General features: G+C 37.6%; 1 protein-coding gene across 1 annotated transcript; it reads right to left on the bottom strand.

The window, feature by feature from the left end:
* Positions 1-1973: 1973 nt before the first annotated feature.
* frs3 (fibroblast growth factor receptor substrate 3) lies at positions 1974-20081 on the bottom strand. Its single transcript, XM_056460253.1, has 8 exons — positions 19921-20081; positions 16579-16703; positions 13918-14006; positions 13640-13826; positions 11452-11613; positions 9361-9482; positions 5230-6144; positions 1974-3488 (listed from the first exon to the last, which is right to left on the bottom strand). Exons 3-8 carry the CDS (start codon positions 13981-13983, stop codon positions 3060-3062), a joined length of 1881 nt encoding a protein of 626 aa, XP_056316228.1. The 5' UTR covers positions 13984-14006; positions 16579-16703; positions 19921-20081; the 3' UTR covers positions 1974-3059.
* Between the last annotated feature and the right edge of the window lie 1815 nt (positions 20082-21896).

The following is a 21896-nucleotide window of genomic DNA, read 5'->3' as shown; positions in this document are numbered from 1 at the left end:
TATTCCACACATTTTCATATATAAATCTAGATGCGTATTTGAATATTTTCTTTCAAATATGGCTTCTTGAAAAACATTGAAATCTACTGTGACTTCTTTCAATGATTTATGCATGGAATTAAAATACTATGTATAACGTATCTTGCGTTACATGTTAGTTATGATCAACTTTTTGTTAAGACTCACAAAGCCCTGCGGTCAGAACAATATGGCTGCCTGTGAGATTTTTTAAAACCCAGCAAGATAAAAAACCTCAGCTCTTCCCTTCTGAGAATTAACCATCGTTTTAATACAAATAAAACCAAAAAACATAGTTACTGTAGTTAAACCATGGTCACCGCAAATTAATCAAGGTTTTGCTACACAAACCATCCCAACTGACACACAACATCATAAGACGTTAATATAAGGTTAGATTTAGGTCACCAGCATCTAAGAACAATGTTATTTTGACGTCCAATAACTAATGATGTTGATAATTTGTTGATTTTAGGTTGTGTTGGAAAGTGACCAAAATCCAACATCAAGCCAACATCTTAAACCAACATCTTAAACCAACATCATATTGACGTCTAATACTGATGTTTATTCGTCAGCTATGGCAACCAAAATCCTTATAATCTTATAAATGTCATAGTGGTAATGTCCACACAACGTCAAGCTGTAACATCATTAGACACTGATATTTTGTTGTTTTTAGGTTGGGTTGGAAAGTAATCTAAATACAGCATCTGTCCGACGTTGGACATTGACATTGGCCTGACATTATGTTCTGACGTCAACTTGATTTTCATTTCCAAACAAAATGCAACGTCCCACGACGTTGAGGTAAAACGTCAATCTGACATCATGTTGATGTCCTGTGCCTGCTGGAAAAGTTTTACCATAGTATTTGCATCCAAATACCAAGTGGTCAAACAAATGGCAATAAAAACATGGTCACTACACTTTTAGTATAATAAAACCATGGTAAATGTTCATAAGGATCGAGGTTCCTAGCAAAATTTTTCATAACTTAAGAAACATATAGCTACATCAGTATCATTGCTGAGAAATAAATTAATTTTTAGGGCTGTGTTATCATCCGTAAGACAGCTAATGTTAAGACTGAAAAATAAAATAGATGTTTAATCGTTTTAGAACACCATCTGTGCTATAAAAATAGCTGATTTATGAAATTCTGATGAAGAGACTACAAAATAACTAATTGAACTAAACACAGTGGGATTTCACTGGGAATGCACTGACATGTCTGCTTTTCAGTGTACTTGTAGACAAAATATTTTCAAGCCCTGAACCGATTGTGATGTAATTGTAAAGAACAGCTGCATTCATGTGTGTGTGTGTGTGTGTGTGTGTGTGTGTTTTTTTTTTACATGTTGCTGATTGTTAGCCCTAAAATACAACATTTACCAATGGCACATATTTCAGTGATATCATTATAATTTTTGGCACAATATGTTTAAATACAGTTATTATTCAACATGAACCGCGGTTCAAAAAAGACGATAAATAACACCAAGGTAGATTCTGTGGTCTCACCTTTGGTATCTCTAAAACAACTAATGTGACGACATGTTCTCTACTACAAATGATTCAAATACAAAACAAAAATAAATTAAGTAACAGACAGACAGCTACATAAATAAATAATTCTAAATTAAATATAAATATGTTTTGCCTCAAGATTCCTGGCATGATTTTTTTTTTTACGATATAAAAAAATAATTCACATTCTCACCTCTGAATAATATGCATATGGTGCTTTACGTAGCTTTACAAAACATAGATGTACATAAATACACTCTTGGATTCACAGAGAATTGTCACTCTCGGGTATATTATGACTTTGGGGATGTGAGAATAACATCTTTTTATTTACGTTCTATTTGAACTGCCTACAAATAAATTATATTTATATTTTTTTTCAATGAAAATAATTCATATTTATGTCAATGAAAGTCTTAGTTTTAAACTCTCTCTCCTTTTGACCCTTAAGTCCTCAAAATTTTTGGGACGATGGGAAATTATAACTGAAGAGATGGAATTAGCAAAAAAAGGCAATGGTGCTTGAGCAGATACTGAACAAAATAAGCACATTTCAGGAACATACTTAGTCTGGGTCAAAGACTTGATCTTAGAATTCAAAACATTAAATTATTCATCTCAAAAACCACCGCAAACCCATAAAGATATTATGGATGGCATTTTGAATTACTTTTAATAATGTAAACTTTATTTTGCCATGCTTTATATGGGAATTATGAAATTAGGGGAGGCTCAGTAACAATTAGAGAAAGGTAAGTGCAAAATGAATTGATTGAATCAATTCCTGAGCGTTGGAGAATCAAGAGGCGTTCAAAAACTGAACAATCAGCTCTCTTCACCTTTATCGCAGCCTCTACATAGCTACATATGAAAACTCAAACTAACAACATGAGAGAAACTGCTGGAGCTTCTTCATCATGTTGAGGACTTTGTCTTCAGTTAGATGAAAACTTTTGATAATTATGAAACACTTATGGTGCATTCAAGTCTGTTCTGCTCAAGTGTCGAAATATTACGTTGATATTCTGGAATGTAAAGGAACAGCCTCATCTCGTCATCTTCGTCATCTCGCAATTGCTATTTTTATTTTCGAGTGAACTATCCCTTTAAATAATCAACAAACCATAAAAGAAGCAAATCTAAAAAAAAGCATAAGACACTGTTGATTGTTTCCTGAATGAAGTATTTTTGTCCCGAACCCAATTCTTTGGCCCTAATCCCAGTCAGCAGCCAAAAACCATGTTGATAATAAGTAATTAACTATCATCTCCCGACCTTCCCACGCAAAAAGTGAGAAAAAAATAAATAAAATGCTCAGTGCTCAGATCAATCGAGTTACTATTTCATCAAGCAGCAGTTGGTATGAGTGTAGAAAATGAGAAAATAGAGGCTTCACTATAATGGTGGGATGAAAATACCACCAGAACTCTCTTTCGTGAACATATTTTCCCTATTTTTTTTTTTTTTATTCCTGGCGTACCTGTAGCTCTCTCTGTCCCTGTTTTTCCCTCTCACAGAGGCAAGTCGGTGCTGTTGTGGCGTGTTTTCCGCGAGGTGCCGTCATCCCGAGGGAGAGCCTTCTGGAGGTTGGACATGGCTGCAGTTTTCTTTAGGTCAATGACGGCGTAACACTCTCCTCTGCGGGATGATGGAGGCGCTGCGGCGGCTGCCATGCCCCGTTTGAGGGGTGGAGGTCTCTGTGGTACTGGAGCGCCGCCGCCGTGTCCCGAGCATCCAGAGGGTTCCCCCTCCAGGTCCACCTGGATGTAGTTGAGCTGTCGAGAGGGAGGTGGAGGAGGGTGACGGCTGTGCTGCTCGCAGATGCTGCTGCCGCGTCCCGCTCGCTGACGTCTGAAGTCGAAGTTAAAAACCCGGTTGGCCCTCTCAGGTGGGAGAGGGTGAGGAGGGCAAGCATGACGTAGACGTGTAGGAGGTGGTAACTGTTGGAGATTGCGTACAAGTATATTTCTGTGTTAGCATTTACATTTATCACATGGTTCCCACATTCTTTGACCAATGACCTACAGTGCAATTTACTAGGTTAATTATGTTAACTAGGCAAGTTGGGTTATTTGGCGAGTCATTGGACAACAGTGTTTTGTCCTGTAGCCAATTGAAAAAAAGAAAAAAATTGTTAAGGGGGCTAGTAATACTGAACTTAAATCCTGAAGAAGAAGAAAAATGTCTCTCCTTTATTTACCCATCACAGGAAATATTTGAAAAATAAAATTTCACAGGAGTATATATATATATATATATATATATATATATATATATATATATATATATATATATATATATATATATATAATATATATATATATATATATATATATATATATATATATATATATATACACATACACTACAGGTCAAAAGTTTGGGGTGAGTAGGATTTTTAAATGTTTTAAAATAAGCTTATCTTGCTCACCAAGGCTGCATTTATTTCATCAAAACTACAGTACAAATTGTAAAATGTTATTGCACTGTAAAATAATGCAATAATTTTCTGCTTCATTACTCCAGCTTTCAGTCACATGATCCTTCAAAAATCACTCAATATTCATTATTATTATTAATGGTAACAAATCACATCCCAGTCATTACTACATACAATAAGAAAGCAGTTATTTAAAAATTTTATAAGTATTTAACAATTTACTTTTTTTACATTTAATAAATGCCACCTTGATGAACAATAATTTTCTTTAAAAAAAATAACATTAAAAAAATCCGACCCCAAACTTCTGACCGGTAGTGTGTGTATATGTATATATATTTATATATACACAGTTGAATTATTAGCCCATTTATTTTTTTCCCCCAATTTCTGTTTAATGGGGAGCAGATTTTTTCAACACATTTCTAAACATAATAGTTTTAATAACTCATCTCTAATAACTGATTTATTTTATCTTTGCCATGATGACAGTAAATAATATTTAACTAGATATTTTTCAAGACACTTCTATACAGCTTAAAGTGACATTTAAAGGCTTAACTAGGTTAATTAGGTTAACTAGGCAGGTTAGGGTATTTAGGTAATTAATTGTATAACGATGGTTTGTTCTGTAGACTATCGAAAACAAATTAGCTTAAAGGGGCTAATAATTTTGACCTTAAAATGGTTTTGAAAAATTAAAAACTGTTTTTAGCCGAAATAAACTATAATAAGCATAACTATAAGTATATTTATTAACCCTAGAAATTTCATTGGCCTTTTTGTACCTAACATTTTTGTAACTTTAAATATAAAAATGTTTCATTTCACTTACTATTCATGTACTAGAATAATTATAAAAATTATGCTTTTATTGTATTTATTTATTTTTGTTTATTAGATTCATATTAAAATGTTAATTCCTATCAATTTTACAAACTCATGATAACTGGATTATTATTTAAATAATACAGGTGAGACTCTTCAAGATGGCCTATACCATGATACATATTTTTGATAAAAGCATAATATGAATATTCTCTCTATAAAACGTTGCTGCCTTTTTTTCTATATATTATTAATATTACAGCATCCTTATACTTACAATAAAAATACACTTATTAAATTCAACTTACCATGTATAAAATTTGAGTAATTTACTTCTGAAATCACTATTTTACGCACTGACTTACATTTATCAAACTGACTCCATGCATTAGCCTGTACTATCATTAACGCACCTGTTCTGTGTTGACGTAGTTCTGCAGAGCGTCTCGATGAATCCCGCCGCTGCTCTCCTGATGATATCCGTTTGGGGTAGTGGGTCCTTCCGAATACTCATACTCATCATACTCTTCTTCCTCTTCCTCCTCATACTCGTCTTCATCCTCGTCCTCATCCTGATCCTCTTCTTCCTCCCGCTGGAGCGCACGATATTCCCAAACTGGAGGGAGCGACGGAAGGTTTTCGTAGTTGAGCAACGCTGTGCGCCGATGACCAGCGGCCACCATTCCCCGGTCACAGCCGTATCCCTGCGGAGGCAGCGAGGAAGCGTGTGTGTGTGTGAGTGGTAGTGAGTGCGGATGCGTGTGTGTGCGCGAGTCGCCCGTGGTGCTGCTACTGCTACTGGAGCCCAAAGACTGAGACTGAGACACGGTGCTGGGACTCAGCCTTTGCCTTCGTGCCCCTCTGAGTCCGTTGATGTTCTCATAGGTCAGCTGGCTCTCCGGACACGGCTCCATGCTGGGGTGTCTGTGCATCAGATGATGGCAATGGTGGTAGGAGTGTGTGTTGCACATGTGTACAGGAGGAGTCTCCTCCCCTTCGGTTTCAGAGCTGCCGTCTGGCGCTCGGAGAGGGTGAGGGACGTGGCGCTCTCTGTCTCTCTCCATTAGGTGGCGCTGTGCTGGGGTCGGGCCCAGCATGAACTTCACCTCCTGGGCTCCGGGCTGAAGGAAGACCTGAGGGTCTTTGTGAGGGTCGTCCAACGGGCAGCAGTGCATGCCGGGCTGGCCTGGGACCGGGCCCCCACGTATGGTGGTGGTGGTGGTTGTGGGTTCCGGGTAGGTGGCAGGCCGCACTTCGGGCAGGGAGTGGACACAGTGACGGCTCGACAGGTCAGTTTCCATGCCGACCGTATTCACGTATGTATGGGTCTGGCAAAGAAAGCAGAGGTCACTGTTAGTCTTTGCATTCTAGTGTCAAGTCATGACGCAAGTCCTCAGCTTTAAAGGGGATCTACTGCGCCTCTGTTTACAAGATGTGATACAGTAATCTTCTCAGGTAACCTCAGAGTGAGTCACAGGCCATTTATTAGATCATAGTGCCAATGCCCATTTTCTCTATGTCCACTTCTCAGTGAATATAGCCAAAGACTATAGAATACACAAGACGTGTCTCTCGTATCTTTTTGAACGGAGAAAAGTGTGACTGTCAATATGGTGAATAAAGCTCCGCCTACTAGTATAATCATTGATCGTGATATGGTGAAAAAAGCCTGCCTTCTAATACAGGAGCCAGTCATCTATCGCTATATGGTGAAAAAAGCCCACCTTCTAGTACAGGAGCCAATCATTGATCGCTATATGGTGAAAAAAGCCTGCCCTCTAATACAGGAGCCAATCATTGATAGCTATAGGCTGATGATACTCTGGGGGAGGGGCTCGGACCAGACGTGAGTTTCTGCATATTTTGTGTGATTTGGACGTTTAGAAACTAAAATAAAGAGATGGTTGTTGTTTAATTTTTGATTGATGATTCCAAGTATGAAATTCAATCATAGGCTTGGCAAGCAATTTTGGAGAATTTGATGTTTCACCATTCAAACAGAATGACCAAGCATACTGCCCGAGAGGCGTTTCAAAGATGGCCGTAGAGTGAAATGACTTGCCTTAAAGGGACTTTGATATAGCCATTAGTGTTTGGTGCATTTAAATATAATGCACTTTGATGTGAACAGTATTAAAGTGGTCCCTCACTGTAACAGCATTCACTTTTTGCAGCCTCGCAGTTTTACTTATTTTTTTCATGTAATTTGACATGCTTTTTTATACAGCGGATTGTGTTTTGCACCCTGATTGGCTGTAGACCATTGTCAATCCTGTGCCGTGCCGTGTCACCTGTACAGTACAGAACGCATTCAGCTTGCCAAATTGACATGAATCTTTAATCGCTAGCATTGTGACTCTGAAGTTCTCTACTGTATGTTTGCAAGTTTTCAACCCACAATGTCGAAGAAACGTTCTGCATCGTCAAAGGCACCTGCGGTAGCACCCAAAAGGCAGCGGAAGTTGCCAACCATCGCACAAAATGTTAAACTTCTGGACATGCAATAGGAAGGTATAAGTTACCCGGTTGTAGGGTGCCATTATGGAATAAATAAATGAAGATCAAATGGTTTTGATCTTTGGTTTCATTCTATAATACTGGGCTTAATTTTCTATGAAGGTTTGAACTTTGAGAGTGTTTAAACAAGAGAGAAAAGTGTGAAAATGTTAATGCCTGTCAGAGAAAAGTATATAAAGTGTGTAGTGAGGGGTTTTACAGCCTTAAAACATCTATTATAATTAAAAGTAAAAAATAAAGCTGACTGCTTTATGGATTTAACCTATTGCTGGTTATTTTTAGAATGTAACTCAAATAACGAGGGACCACTGTATTAAACAGTTATATCGATTAAAATAAAAGTTTGGTCACATAACATCTTTAGGAATAGAAAAATAATATACTTAAATTGAAGTAAGTTATTGCAAAAACAAATAACAAACTACAAAACTTCAACTAAATGTTTTGTTTCTCTTGAATTCTCCTGTTTATTATTTTTTTTTATAAAATTGAATAATAATTCATTTGGGTGTACAATTTTTTGTACTATGATATTAAGTTTTTACTAGACTAGTTCCAGATTTGGCATTGGCATTGACTAATCTAATGTATTTTTTTTTTTAATATTTTGACATCCATCCCACAATCTCATGCATAAAGATGGCATCTGGAAGTACTATGTTGTTGCCGTTTGGTCTGTAAATGTACAGTTTTGTGAGTTTCCACTTTTGATGGCATTTCTAGCAAGAGATTAGTATTGCAGTATAGAAATATTCCCTTAGTTATCATGAAAGCTCTATTTTGTTCTACATTAAATCATTATTCCATCTCAGAACAAGTCTTTCTGAAATCACTTTTGTTTAGATGCTGCCTCCAGAGTCACTGACTGGTTGAGCAGAAGCTTTCAGAACAGCCAGACGTATAATGTTGAGGCTCATTTGGATGTAAACAACACCAAGTCAATTACAGCTGCAAGAGCTCTATGTAAATATATGCTATTTATCATGATCATCTTCATTCATGGTTTACAGGTCACAAGTCAAAATATAATAAATATTACTATAAATATTACTATAAATATAACTATAAATATTTTTTTACTAGCCATAATACTGCCTGTGTATTAAATTGAGGAAACACATCTACATCTATTTCAAGAGTTCACACTTAGCTGATGATTGATAAAGCTTGTTTGGCATTCTGTTCAGGGAGACAGCCCTGAGTTTATGAGATCCTCGAGCCCTGGGCTCTATCCCATTTGCAGGGTGAGAGGGGAGTTTAAGCTCAGGTAGATCTAGATGAACTCCCCCAACTTATTTCTGGCTAATGACAGATATAGGATGGCTAAGGAGAGATGTATGCTTGCTAAGAGTTTGGCTATGGTTTCAATTTGGTATGTTCGATTTCAAGTTCAGCACGGGGAGAACGAGCTAACTCTAAACAGAAATGTCAACTGGTTTAGTAGGGACTTTAACCAGAGACATTCTTGCTGTGAGGCAACAGTGCTAATCACTGGGCCACTGTGTCGCCCATTTGAAAAGGAGGGGGAGTAGGGGTGGGTACAGGGGGATTCTTCAAGACAAAGATAATGAGAAAAGAAAACTGGTGATTTATAGTGAGTTAGGAATCATCTGATTGGTGAATCAATTGTAAGCTGATGCGGGACCAGCTGTGACCAATCATGAGCATGTGATCCTCTCGAAAAATATAAATAAACTTCACTTATTTTTATTGTTATTATTTTATATAACAGTATACAATGTATATACTAATATATTGGATACACTGTGTATTGTTCACATTTATATTTATTTCATATTTTAAAATTAGCATTTTATGAAATAGTAAATTACAAATGATCGTTTATGACAGAATTCTCAAAATTGGGAAAACTTTCCTATTGCAAAATTGTCTAAAAAGAAGTTTTTTCCTGTCAATATTTGATTTTTTTTATATTTTGTGTCTGCAAATGCAATCCTGCTTGAGCATTTGGTTCACTTCACGTGGCAAGTGTGTGTATGTGTGCACAGGCAGGTGTGTGATCTCACTTGGTCATCGAGTCCCATGAGGCTGTGTCTGTGGTCGTTGGTGAGAGAGGGCTGCGATGAGTCTGCACTGATTGGGTATCCTGGGTATCCATTAGGAAAACCCTGCATCGGGAAGGCAGGGGCTGCACAAACAGACCAGAACACAACACACATAAGCAGGTGACAATGAGGTCATCCTCCCTATCAGCTAATATGTGCTGTTGTGAATGTGTGTCATGTGCAAGATGAGTCATTAATATTTTTGATCCGGATAACAAATCTGTGTATTTCTAATTCAAAAACTGTATTTAGCCTATGCATACAATATCAGTGCTTAAGATATTTAGACAAAGATATACACTCACCGGCCACTTTATTAGGTACATCTTATTAGTACCGGGTTGGACCACCTTTTCCTTCAGAACCGCCCTAATCCTTTGTGACATAGATTCAACAAGGTACTGGAAATTTTTCTCAGAGATTTTGGTTCATATTGACATGATAGCATCACGCAGTTGCAGCAGATTTGTCGGCTGCACATCAATGGTGCGAATCTCCCATTCCACCACATCCCAAAGTGGCTCTATTAGATTGAGCTCTGGTGACTGTGGAGGCCATTTGAGTACAGTGAACTCATTATCATGTTCAAGAAACCAAGAGACCAAGAGATGATTCACGCTTTATGACATGGCGCATTATCCTGCTGTAAGTAGCCATCAGAAGATGGTACACTGTGGTCATAACGGGATGGACATGGTCAGCAACAATACTCAGGTAGGCTGTGGCATTGACACAATGCTCAATTGGTACCAATGTGTCCAAAGTGTGCCAAGAAAATATTCCCCACACCATTACATCACCAGTCTGCACCGTTAATACAAGACAGGATGGATCTGTGCTTTCATGTTGTTGACAACAAATTCTCAACAGACCAGGCAATCTGTTCTTAGCTGACAGGAGTGGCATCCGGTGTGGTCTTCTGCTGCTGTTGCCTATCCGCCTCAAGGTTTGACATGTTGTGGATTCAGAGATGCTCTTCTGCATACCTCGGTTGTATCGAGTGGTTATTTGAGTTACTGTTGCCTTTCTATCAGCTCGAACCAGTGTGGCCATTCTCCTCTGACCTCCTCTGGCATCGACAATGCATTTGCACCCACAGAACTGCCGCTAGCTGGATTTTTTTCTCTTTTTCGGACCATTCTCTGTAAACCCTAGAGATGGTTGTGTGTGAAAATCCCAGTAGATCAGCAGTTTCTGAAATACTCAGTCCAGCCCGTCTGGCACCAACAACCATGCCACATTCAAAGTCACTTAAATCACCATTTTTCCTCATTCTGATGCTCAGTTTGAACTGCAGCCAATCGTCTTGACCAGGTCTACATGCCTAAATGCATTAAGTTGCTGCCATGTAATTGGCTGATTAGAAAATTGCGTTACTGAGGAGTTGGACAAGTGTACCTAATAAAGTGGCTGCTGAGTGTATATGTTGATGTCATTTGTCTACATTTACAAAAACACATAAAAGTCAAAAAAAATTTGAGAGAGCCATTTAATGAATGGGGTGTGAAAATATGTAAATACGGCTCGCTAGGTGTTTAAATGTGGTTATGTGTGCATTACTTCTGCTGCTAAAAAAATACATTGATGTGACATTAAAATGAACCACTCATGTACATTAAAATGACCTGCTCATTCATATTTCACAATTGATCTGGCCTACGACATGCCTGAGATATTAATGGAAGAGTTTTCATATTCTTTATAGGTCTATTGTTCAATAATGCTTCACAATATTACTCCCTTTGTTAGTTTGTAGTTCATTTAAATTAATAAATAAATATTATTAAATAAATAAATTGATTGTTCATTTCTTAGCTAATGTCAAATAAATCAATCACAAAAGGTGTAACACTGTTAATGTTAGTTAATGCATTAAGTACCACTTACTAATGAGACCTTATTGTAAAGTGTTATCCAATTTATAACTTATATTGTAATAATACTGTATAACGTAACAAAAAACTTCAATAATTGTCATGGAAATCTCATCCTGTCATATGCCTAGTAGAAATGAAACCCTATATGTTTATTTTTGTAGATATTTCAGCTCACTGTTGGGTGTCTGTGGAGTTCGAGGCATGTCCATTTCTGGTGCGTGGCCGGGTCGGGTCATGATCATGGGCTCTTCCACCACATTGATGCTGTTACATTGCATCAGCTCCTGCAGCAGGTTGAAGATCTCTTCTGCACGAGAGCACTTGAATGCAAAGATCCCTGTCGAACATAAAGGAAAAGCAACAGGTACTACAATAATACTACAATAATGCTTCTCACACTATTTTGCACAAAAAAGGGGTTTTGTAAATAATGTATAATCAACAAATTTTAAACTAAATAGATTTATAATGTACAATTTTTTTATGAAATTTTGAAATATATATATATATATATATATATATATATATATATATATATATATATATATATATATAGATATTTCAAAATTTCATAAAAAATTGTAAATTATATATATATATATATATATATATATATATAAATATTATAAAATATAGAAAAAAAATATATAAAATAATATATAAAAATTTATATATAAAAAAAAAATATATATATATATATAAAATATATAATTTATTTTATAAATATATTATATTAAATTGGGCTGCACGGTGGCGCAGTGGGTAGCACAGTCGCCTCACAGCAAGAAGGTCGCTGGGTCAGTTGGCGTTTCTGTGTGGCGTTTGCATGTTCTCCCCGTATTCGGGTGGGTTTTCTCCGGGTGCTCCGGTTTCCCCCACAAGTCCAAAAACATGTGGTATAGGTGAATTGGGAAAGCTAAACTGTCCGTAGTGTATGTGTGTGGATGTTTTCCAGTGATGAGTATCAGCTGGAAGGGCATCCGCTGCGTGAAACATGTGCTGGATAAGTTGGTGGTTCATTCCACTGTGGCGACCCCGCATTAATAAAGGGATTAAGCCGAAAAGAAAATTAATGAATGAATGAATTATATTAAATTATATTTTTTATTTGTATTATATTAAATATAATTTATATTACATTTATATAATATGCGTTGTAAATATGTGTGTATTGACCATAGTAAATGTTCAAAAGTTGATGCAAACGGCTTTTTTTAGGTTTTTGCAACACAAATGTGTTCTTGACGCTTCAAATGACTCCAGTTTAACCACTAGTAGGATGGAATGTTTTTGGTTCCTTTTCTGGACCTCTAATGTCTCAGATCCGTTGATGTCAGAGAGTCAGATTTCACCAAAAAAATCTAAATTAACTTAAAATGTGTTGTGAAGTTGAAAGTAGGTGTCTGGAGATTGTAATGACATGGGGGTGAGTAATTAATAACAGAATTTTTATTTTTGGGTGAACTAACCTTTTAACGCAACTGGTAAACCCTTATACTTCTTAATAACTATTCAATATCAGAGACTGAAACACTTTCTTTAAGTAGTTGGTTTTAAACCAAATATGGAGACACTGTTACAAATCTTGGATGAGAACATCTAAATTTAAATAACTACAAGATTTTTAAAATCATCATAAGACAAAAATGGGTGTTGATCAATAGACTTTGGATAACTTTGATGAAAAGTTGATTTAGATCCACTGAGTACTGTTCATATTGACAGTGACAAACATCAAGGCAAACATCTCTGAGCAAAGTACAACAATCACATGAGTATTTGTCAACTCAGGCTGAAAATGTAGCTCTATATACATTTCTGGAGCATGCCAAATACATCCCAGGAGCTAAACGTTTTTGCAATTTTTTTTCACGAATCCATCAGAGGCCGATGTGTGGGCTTTTACAAATCTCAAATTTCTCTGGCGAGTGCCATTCACACCTGCTGTTCTCACGTAAATCCACCAGTGGCCGCTGACGGCTGACTAACTGACTTACTGAATGACAGACCGATCGACTGACCCACCCTCCTTCTTCCCTAAACCCAACCAATAGTGTTTTTAAAAGCACCGATTGACCCGTGGTCAACTCTCTGCATCTCAAGTCCGCTGACATACATGGCGAGCTAACTGGACAAACTGGTAACAGAGGGAAAGCCGTCCATACACCATACAGAGGTAAGCAATAAGCTGGTATGCGTGAAAAGGAACGGCATCATACCACCCCGTACCGTTCGTTGATGCAGCCATACTTACTTATAGCTACATAATTCGCGATCTCCAGAAAGGTATATGGGGACATTTTCAGAATGGGCCCATGTTGGTATTTGTTATACAAACAATTCAGAATTTAGCATCATCTCACCTTGTCCTGTCTGACAACGGCGGCCGCTCTCGAAAGAGAAGAGGTTGGAATCATAGCCGTATCGACGCAGGCACAGGTATGGCCACCGGATGGCATCCCGTTTGCGTGTGTGCAGAATGAGCTCAGTCTGCGTGAGCTCCATGGTTCCTGAGCCCAACTCATTTCCCTCATCGTCCACATTAGTCACCTGTCAAACAAAACCGGTTAGAACGATGCCAAATTTATGCCACAGAAAGATTTGTTTTTGCAAATTCTAAGAGTGAACAGATTAAACCCACCTTGAATTTGTTGAGATGGTTGTCTTGGATGGCGTCTCTGTATAGACAGCTCCAGCAGCTCCCCATAGCTTCAGCAGGACAGCTGAAACCTTAAGCAGGAGCAGCAAACGGGTCAGTTGAGAATTAGGGATAGATTACCCAAAACTGGAAATTCATTTACTCACCCTTCACTTGCAAAAAAAAAACAGTGAGTTTCTTTCTTCTGTTGAACAAACAAAAAAGATACTTTGAAGAAAGCTGAAAACCTATAACCATTGACTTTCATAGTAAAAGCAAATACTATGAGTCAGTGGTTACAGACTTCCAGCTTTCCTTAAAATGTATTACTGAATAACACATGAAATTTGGTCAGGATGACATGCTGAAGTTCAAACTGAGCTTGAACACTTTCCAAGAACACTCCGTAATTTAAACGGCATCTATGCTCATGTAAGTGTGTCAGTTTCTCCTTATTCTGAGGTTCACATAATCTTGGATCCGGCACTTATCTAGAGCAGATGGTTGTCATGGTCATCAATGAATCAAGAGCACAAGACTGATTTCTGCTAAGACCTCAGTGACAGATAAGGCTCTGCATTATACTGTCAGCTAGTCTGAACACCTGCCCAGTGACATACTTAGGCCCTGTTTACACTAAAAGGTTTTAGATTTAAAATGCAGAAGATTTGCTACAGTTACACATTCCATCCACACTACCCCGGAGTTTTCGAGCCCTGAAAACAGAGAGTTTTGAAAATGCTGAAGAGGCCGTTTTTATTTTAAAATGATGCTGCTTCCAGTGCGGATGGGGGAAAATGGAGACATGGCATGGCTGGAGACATTCGCCTTTCTGATTGGGGCTCTTTCCTCAATAATAAGTACACAAGGTTCAGTCTTGAGCTCTTTCCTAAAGTTCAGACTTTGCAAGTTTGATATGGAAAACAAACTCCAGAGGACACGACGGGTAAATATTCAGAGGGGAACAGTGTAGGCTACTTTATAACCTCATTCACATCACCCTGGCTACGTTGTTTCACTATCAATAATAAAATGAAAATATAATGAACACCCTATTTTCATTTTGATATTAACTTAACAGACACCAAAAATGTTGAGGCATCGTGTAGCTACATATTTATATGACCGTCATGTTCACTGTATGCATATTTATAACATAATGGAGCCTTTAACATCCTCCTTTCATTTTCTTTGAAAAAATAAGAAACATACCCCGTCCCTTACACTGAATATCAGTTTTAATAATCAATAACGGCCATTATAAAAGTCTAGCATAAAATAAGTTTTTACATTATAGGAAATAAAGGCAAGCAATCAGTCAAATATGCAGAATCAGTGTATGTGGTTATATAAATTAATATATTAACTTATCTTTGCGCTCAGCAGAAACACGTTACCTGAGAACAAGTAATAGATTCAAAAGACCAAAGAGTCGATAGATAGAGACAAGATGAATTAAATATCACATTTTACAACTTTAATAAGATGAAATCCAGCGGAAGATCCCAACCCAGGCTCATTCTGTAGGCCCATGGACGTTTCTGGAAACCGTGAAATACGTCCCGGGAGGTACGTATTTTTGCAGCTTTTGTTTTCGCGAATCCGCAAAAGGCCACTGTGTGCATTTTTTCACATCTCGAACGTCTCTCGCCGAGTGCTGTTCCAGCCTGCGCTGTTCTCGCGTAAACCCACCAGAGGCCACTGTCAAACGACCGTCTGTCTGTCTGACTGACTGAATGGTTGACTTGGCGACCGGCCAATCGGCCGACCCACCCTCCTTCTTCCCTAAACCCAACCAGTTTTACCGATTGACCCGCCCACCCACTTACTTCCCTAAACCCAACCAACAATTTACAAAAGCAGTCCAGAAAGAGAAAAGCCCTTGTCTGATTTTTTTACCACGTTTTCGGATTTTACCACATGACGAGCTAACTGGACAAACTGGTTGTGGTGGGAAAGCCCTCCACACGGAGGTTAGTGGTCAGCCGGTAAGTGCGAAAAGGAACAGCGTCATACCACCCCGTAGCATTCGCTTAAAAAATTAAATGCAGCCATACATACCCCTGGCTACATAATTCGCAGTCTCCAGAAACGTCCACGGGACAACGTTTTCAAAATGAGCCTCGGTTGGAAGATCCTTGATGAACTGTCTGACGTGCGCTGTTCTCATCTGGAGAGGTGTGCTCAAAGCACTCGCTGACTGCCGGGAGCTCAGACGCTGTCATACGCTGTAGTGCATGCCAATGTGTATGTGTGGTCACTTGATGTGCGTTTCCAGCGGTGTAGTGTGGACAGAGAGTTGTTCAGAAACGCTAGGTGAAATGCCAGTGTGGACGTGGATTATTTTCATTCTAAAACACCGTTTCAAAACTAAAACGTATTAGTGTAAACGGGGCCTTAGACGTGACGGACATTCATCATTCTCAAGAGAATTGGTCGCCCTGACTGACCCTAGTTTCTCCCAAGGTTTGCTTCCCACTTCCATCAGTTTTCCTTTATTCTTTTGTGCTCAACAGAACTGTCAACAGAACAGCTCAAACTGTTTTTTTTTACAAGTGATGGACAAGTAAAAGATGACAGAATTTCCAGTGTTAGGTCAACTATCCCTTTATTAAGCAAGACATTTATAACTGTCTTATAAATAGTGCATAAAGAGAAGCTCACCTGATCCAGGCCATCAGTGGGAGTGATGCTTGCGTCAATCCCAGAATCCTCTGCTGGGTGTCATGGCGGAAGTGGGTTGTGCTAGTGAAAGCATCCAGTCCCAGTGCACAAATGTTTCATTTCTCCTATAAAAGAGAGAAAGGGAACATGACTTGATGAACAATCCTCTGAGTATACTGTCCTCATTTTCAAAAACTACAGTGATTAAAACACGGAGAATGAAGATGCTCTCCTCTGACTCCCATGGGATAAATAATATGTAATTACTTTATACTGGGAATCTTATTCTCATGTGAAAAGCAGGAAACAGCTTACAGTGTCGCCTTCAGTCTGTAAGATGAGCACAGATACAGCTACTTGAAGAAAGATTGTCTAATAACTGATAACTTATATTTCAAGTGTCTTCAAATATCCAAAAGAAAATTGCTTTTGGGTCTGGTTCATTCGTGTTTAATGTATTGCCATAAAAATAACGCAAATGTAAATGATCCCACCACAAAAGAAGTTCACATTTTGCATTTGCATAACTAAAAAAGAACATAGCAAGCCAAAAATTGATAAGCGATTTTGTTATGAGTCCATCTGGACCTAAATTACACAAACACCTCTATAAGCACAGACGACAGACCAACATATTTATACACTGCTGTGTTACTGTGACAACAGGTGTCATTATTACTTTATTTTTAGGTGTTGAATGACCACCAGCTTTGTTTCATTTTTGATTCCTATACATGATTTTAGAACCATTCATGGATACAAATCTGTGGTTTATTTCTATCAGGTCTTCAGAAAATACATTAAGCATGATCTTAAAGATGCAGAATGTTTTGATTCTTAATTAGCCGATACAAACTAGGGTTGTCGCGATACCATTAATTCATCTTACGATACTATACCAGCTGAAGTATCGTGATACCAAATAGTATAGCGATGCTGTCATTTATAACTCAAATTATACAAAAAATGGTCAGAAATACTATATATTTAATGTTATAATAGGTCTACCTGCATTTTATTCATAATTCCCTTATTATTGAAAAAATGTATTAACAACTTATTACTTGCATGTCACTTCACCTAAAATGTATTAGTTCTTTTTGTTTATTTTGTAAATAACTGACCAACAAAAAATACATTAAAATAAAGATACAAATTATACTAAACGAAATTTGTTACAAAAAAAAAAGGGCTATATGAGGTGGTCAAAAATTGTTTAAGTGTTTCCTGTTGCTATTTTGGGGTTTTCATCTATTGTTTTTTTTTTTCAGTCTTATCAGTTAACAATCCAAAGTAATTCAAAATTTCACTTTGTGAGTCGTTCTTTTTAAGAGATTGTTGCTGTTATTGCATCTACTAAATTATATTGACAGGAACAGAAATGAACCGATTCAGATGTGCGTTTGACTTGTCAGCAAACATCAGAAAATGTGCAACCTTAAAGGGCTTCACAGACTATTAAATAAAATAGACTAGTGTTGCACAAACGTGTGAGCATTTCAGTGACTTCTCCACATGCAACATTATCTATTGTAGATAGACCGTTAAAGACGATACTACCGTTTACAAACTACAGTGGCACCGCCAGTATTTTGGAGCCATAGAAACGCGATACTACCATAGTACCGGTAAACCGTGCAACCCTAATACAAACCATGTTTTTGTTTTGCCCTAAATCATTACAAGTGGCTTAAACTGTGTGTGTTTCACTGATTTTACGTCTGTTATAAACAGAGAAATAGCTCCGGCTAAAATGCTCTTCCCCAAGATGCATGCAGCTTTATTTACAAGCAGACAGAGTGGCAAAAGTTACATACTGCAGCTTTAAAATAAGAAAAAAGCATGTTAATCATGCACACTGAAATAAGGTTTCAAACACAGACTCTGAATTTAATAAAACTATGTAAAACTGTAAATGTTTGTGTCTATAAATTACAAATACTTACAAATACAAAGTAGTGGACATTTAAAAGCACTGCTCACTTCATCAGAAAAATTAGTCACAGGTTAATAAAAGATTTTGTGGATCCATCTCTCAATGACAGACCACTTCAGAAGCTCTCACAATGGATGATACTACTCCACATTACTAAACACAAGTCAATGCTTACTGAATATCTGAAACATGCATACATTTAAACATGTAACATGTTCTTCTCATTTTAATCTAGTTCTCGGAGTGCTTGTTTTAAAAACAAGAACTTCCAATGTTTAATTAATAACAAGAATGAGCATAAAATTATAAAGATTGAATATAATAATAATGACAAGCATATGATAAGTTTATTACATACAAATGACTGTGTTGTCTAATCTTTTAAACTCAAATCAAATTCTAAATTGCAAATATTACATATGGAAAGATTCAAACATTCATGAATGCCCAAGTAGCCTGATGTTAAATGCATATAAAATAAAATGCAAATACAAAATATTAAATTAAGAATGATTGTTTCGTTAACAAAGCAGACATGATAAGTTGTAATATAAATAATAATACTTGTACAAAATAACATTTTTAAATTTGTGCCAGCTTAATTTCCAGAGATGTGCAGTTCATTCATAAAGTTTGTCATGCACATGAAGGCCCACTTATGAAGTTGCTTTCAACAAGCCCACAAACTGACACACACAACATAGCGGTGCCATATAGACAGGAAAAATAAAGCTACAATGCAAAATAGAATAGAATTAGTTCAATTTTTGATCTCTTTTAGCTATTCAATTCAAAATCAATACGAGTATGTCAGTTCATAACATCAGGCCACATGTATCGTACCTCTCAGCAGTTTGCACAGTAAACCTAAAATCCACATCCGAATCTCTGAGGTCTATCAAGCACTACTAAACACCTAAAAAATATGTGCTTTTTTATTTGCAGTTTACGCAATAAATCGTACATCCATCCAAATGTCGTGCAGCATGTCTTCCGAATAGACACTGACTGACAAACAGATGCAACTTGAACGTCTCACAGCACCTCGCCGCCAAGATTCAGCTATAAAAAGCGGAGAAATGGCACACGAAATCTGCAGGACTAGCTTTTCTAATGCTAAACAGTAAAGCAGAGCACAAGTGGAGCCCGTAAAAGCAACACTTGCAGCGTTGAAGGAGATGATGGCTCGCTATATGCTCCAGCCTTTGTATCGACGCTGCTGTTGCACTACCACTAACCGTTTGCAGCTGGATGCTAGTAACTATTGTGTATCAAGCACAGCACATTCACGCAAACTAATTAGATGAATGAGAGCAGGCTGCGACCGAGCCCGCGATGTACCAGCATCAGCATCGAAACACGTTTGGGTTACTGCAGAACAATTCGGCTGCGGTTTTGCTACTCACATGTTTGGCAATGATTGCAATACGAGGCGAGACAGATGAAGGATGCGAACAGCAGTCCACGGCGGATGCTACACTGGCGGTCGCTCGGCGCGCGCGCTGCTCGTTTTTCAGGCTTATTCCAGCGGCGAGACTAAGAAAATGCGAATTGCGTGAAAATATAACAATAAAGGCAATTGTTTTTCCCCCGTAACGCCCCCTTGCTGCGGCACGGGCCTCTCTTTGACATTTCCCGACCACCAGGGTGAGAGTTCAGGCAGACAACGAGGGCTGCTGGAGCGACAAGAAGGTAGAGTCTGCTGGAGGACCAGAAGATGAGGTGTGAATGTGTTTGAGCATCACACGATGACGTGTTGGCAGCAGCTCTATTCAAATCCAGCTAGTTGTCATTTATGTCAGACCAAACAAATTCCTGCTGCTTTTATACGCTCGGCGTTTTGTCTAACAGGTGTTTTAACAGGGGTTGAGGAATTGTTCAAACTTTTATTTCTTAATTGTTTTTAACTATGCCACGGTTGGTTTTTAGGTCCTAAATAAGCTGTCAAGGGTTTATTAAAGGGGATTTTTAGGTTCATAAATGTCAAAAACTGGCCATTTTATGGCCATTTGTTTGGGAGTTAGTGTGAAATAATCATTTAATAAAGAAAGGAAAATGTTTTTTTTATATATTTTAGGACATTTAACTGCTTTTTAGAGTTTACATATTTCTGTTTAACCTATTGTTACATTAATGATACAAAGTAAAATGTAAATATTTCCTTTACACCTAAATATATTAGTAGAGTTTTGAATTTAATTTTGGGGTGTTGTGCACTGTAATGGAGAATGATGCTGGGTTCCACACAACTCCTTCATGTTGTTCCAACACAAGTTGATTAAGTTTACTTAATTGTTTTAAAAAAATTAAGTGGATTGAACATTAAACAATTAAGTTGTCCCATAAGATTATTAAGCGTAGGATTTTTATTGAGTCAGCTAATTTTAAATAAGTAGTTTGAACAAGCAGCCAAAATACTTTTCAACTGTGTATTTAACCAAAACATATGTCACCATAAAATGTCTAAAAAATTACACCAGTGCAACTTCTGTCAATTGAGAACAGTTCACTGGCGGGCCCATAGCCAGCCAGGTGAAAGGGGTGGTTCTTTTCTCGCAAAAGGTGGACCTTCTTGCAATTATATGCCTCATTTTCTATTGAATTATTAAATTTTAATGAGAAAATGCATTTGAAAAAACCAGGGCCGTACCATGTCTCTCCGTGTAAAATGTCCGCTACACCGCTGGCTAAAACTAACCAGCAGAAGTCACAGCGAAGCGACAGCCAACAGAGGATTCTGCTAGGTCTTAAAGTCTTTTTCAATGGGTTATTTTCACCATGATGGCATAGCAGTCAATATAGGACAAATAAGCTCATGTTCTGGTCCTTTGTCAGGGAACCCCCTTGGCTATGGGCCTGACTGATGCTATGATTCATTTGGGCTCACCAAAACTGGACAACAGAAGAAATACTATATAATTTGAAGAATGTTTTTACACATTGGGCCACTTGTCTTCTAGAACTGCATTGCTCCCCCTTTTACCTTGAACTGCCTTAAATCAATATTGACATGATTTTTTTTACAGTGTTTGTCAGCTGTACATCCATGACATGAATGCCTCATTCCAACATATCCCAAAAGTACTCAGTAGGGTTGAGATATAAACACATGCAGAAACATTTAAGCTTAGTTAAGTCACTGTCTTGTTGAAGAAATTTGTTTGTTACGATTCAGCTTAAATTAATCTGAAGGAAGGTACCATCACAAGATTGGTACAATGTTTTCATTAAGGAGTGGACATAGTCAGCAACCATACTCCGGGCGCTTAGTATTTTTGGAAGCTCTCAGTCAGCGTATCGTAAGTGGTATATACAGTCTCCCTTCTGAGAGTAAACTTGACCATGGAGAGTTCAATTCAGTTCAATTCACCTTCATTTGTAT

Source organism: Danio aesculapii, chromosome 6 (assembly GCF_903798145.1).
Source record: "Danio aesculapii chromosome 6, fDanAes4.1, whole genome shotgun sequence".
Lineage (NCBI taxonomy): Eukaryota > Metazoa > Chordata > Actinopteri > Cypriniformes > Danionidae > Danio > Danio aesculapii.
This window is presented reverse-complemented; position numbering and strand designations above follow the sequence as displayed.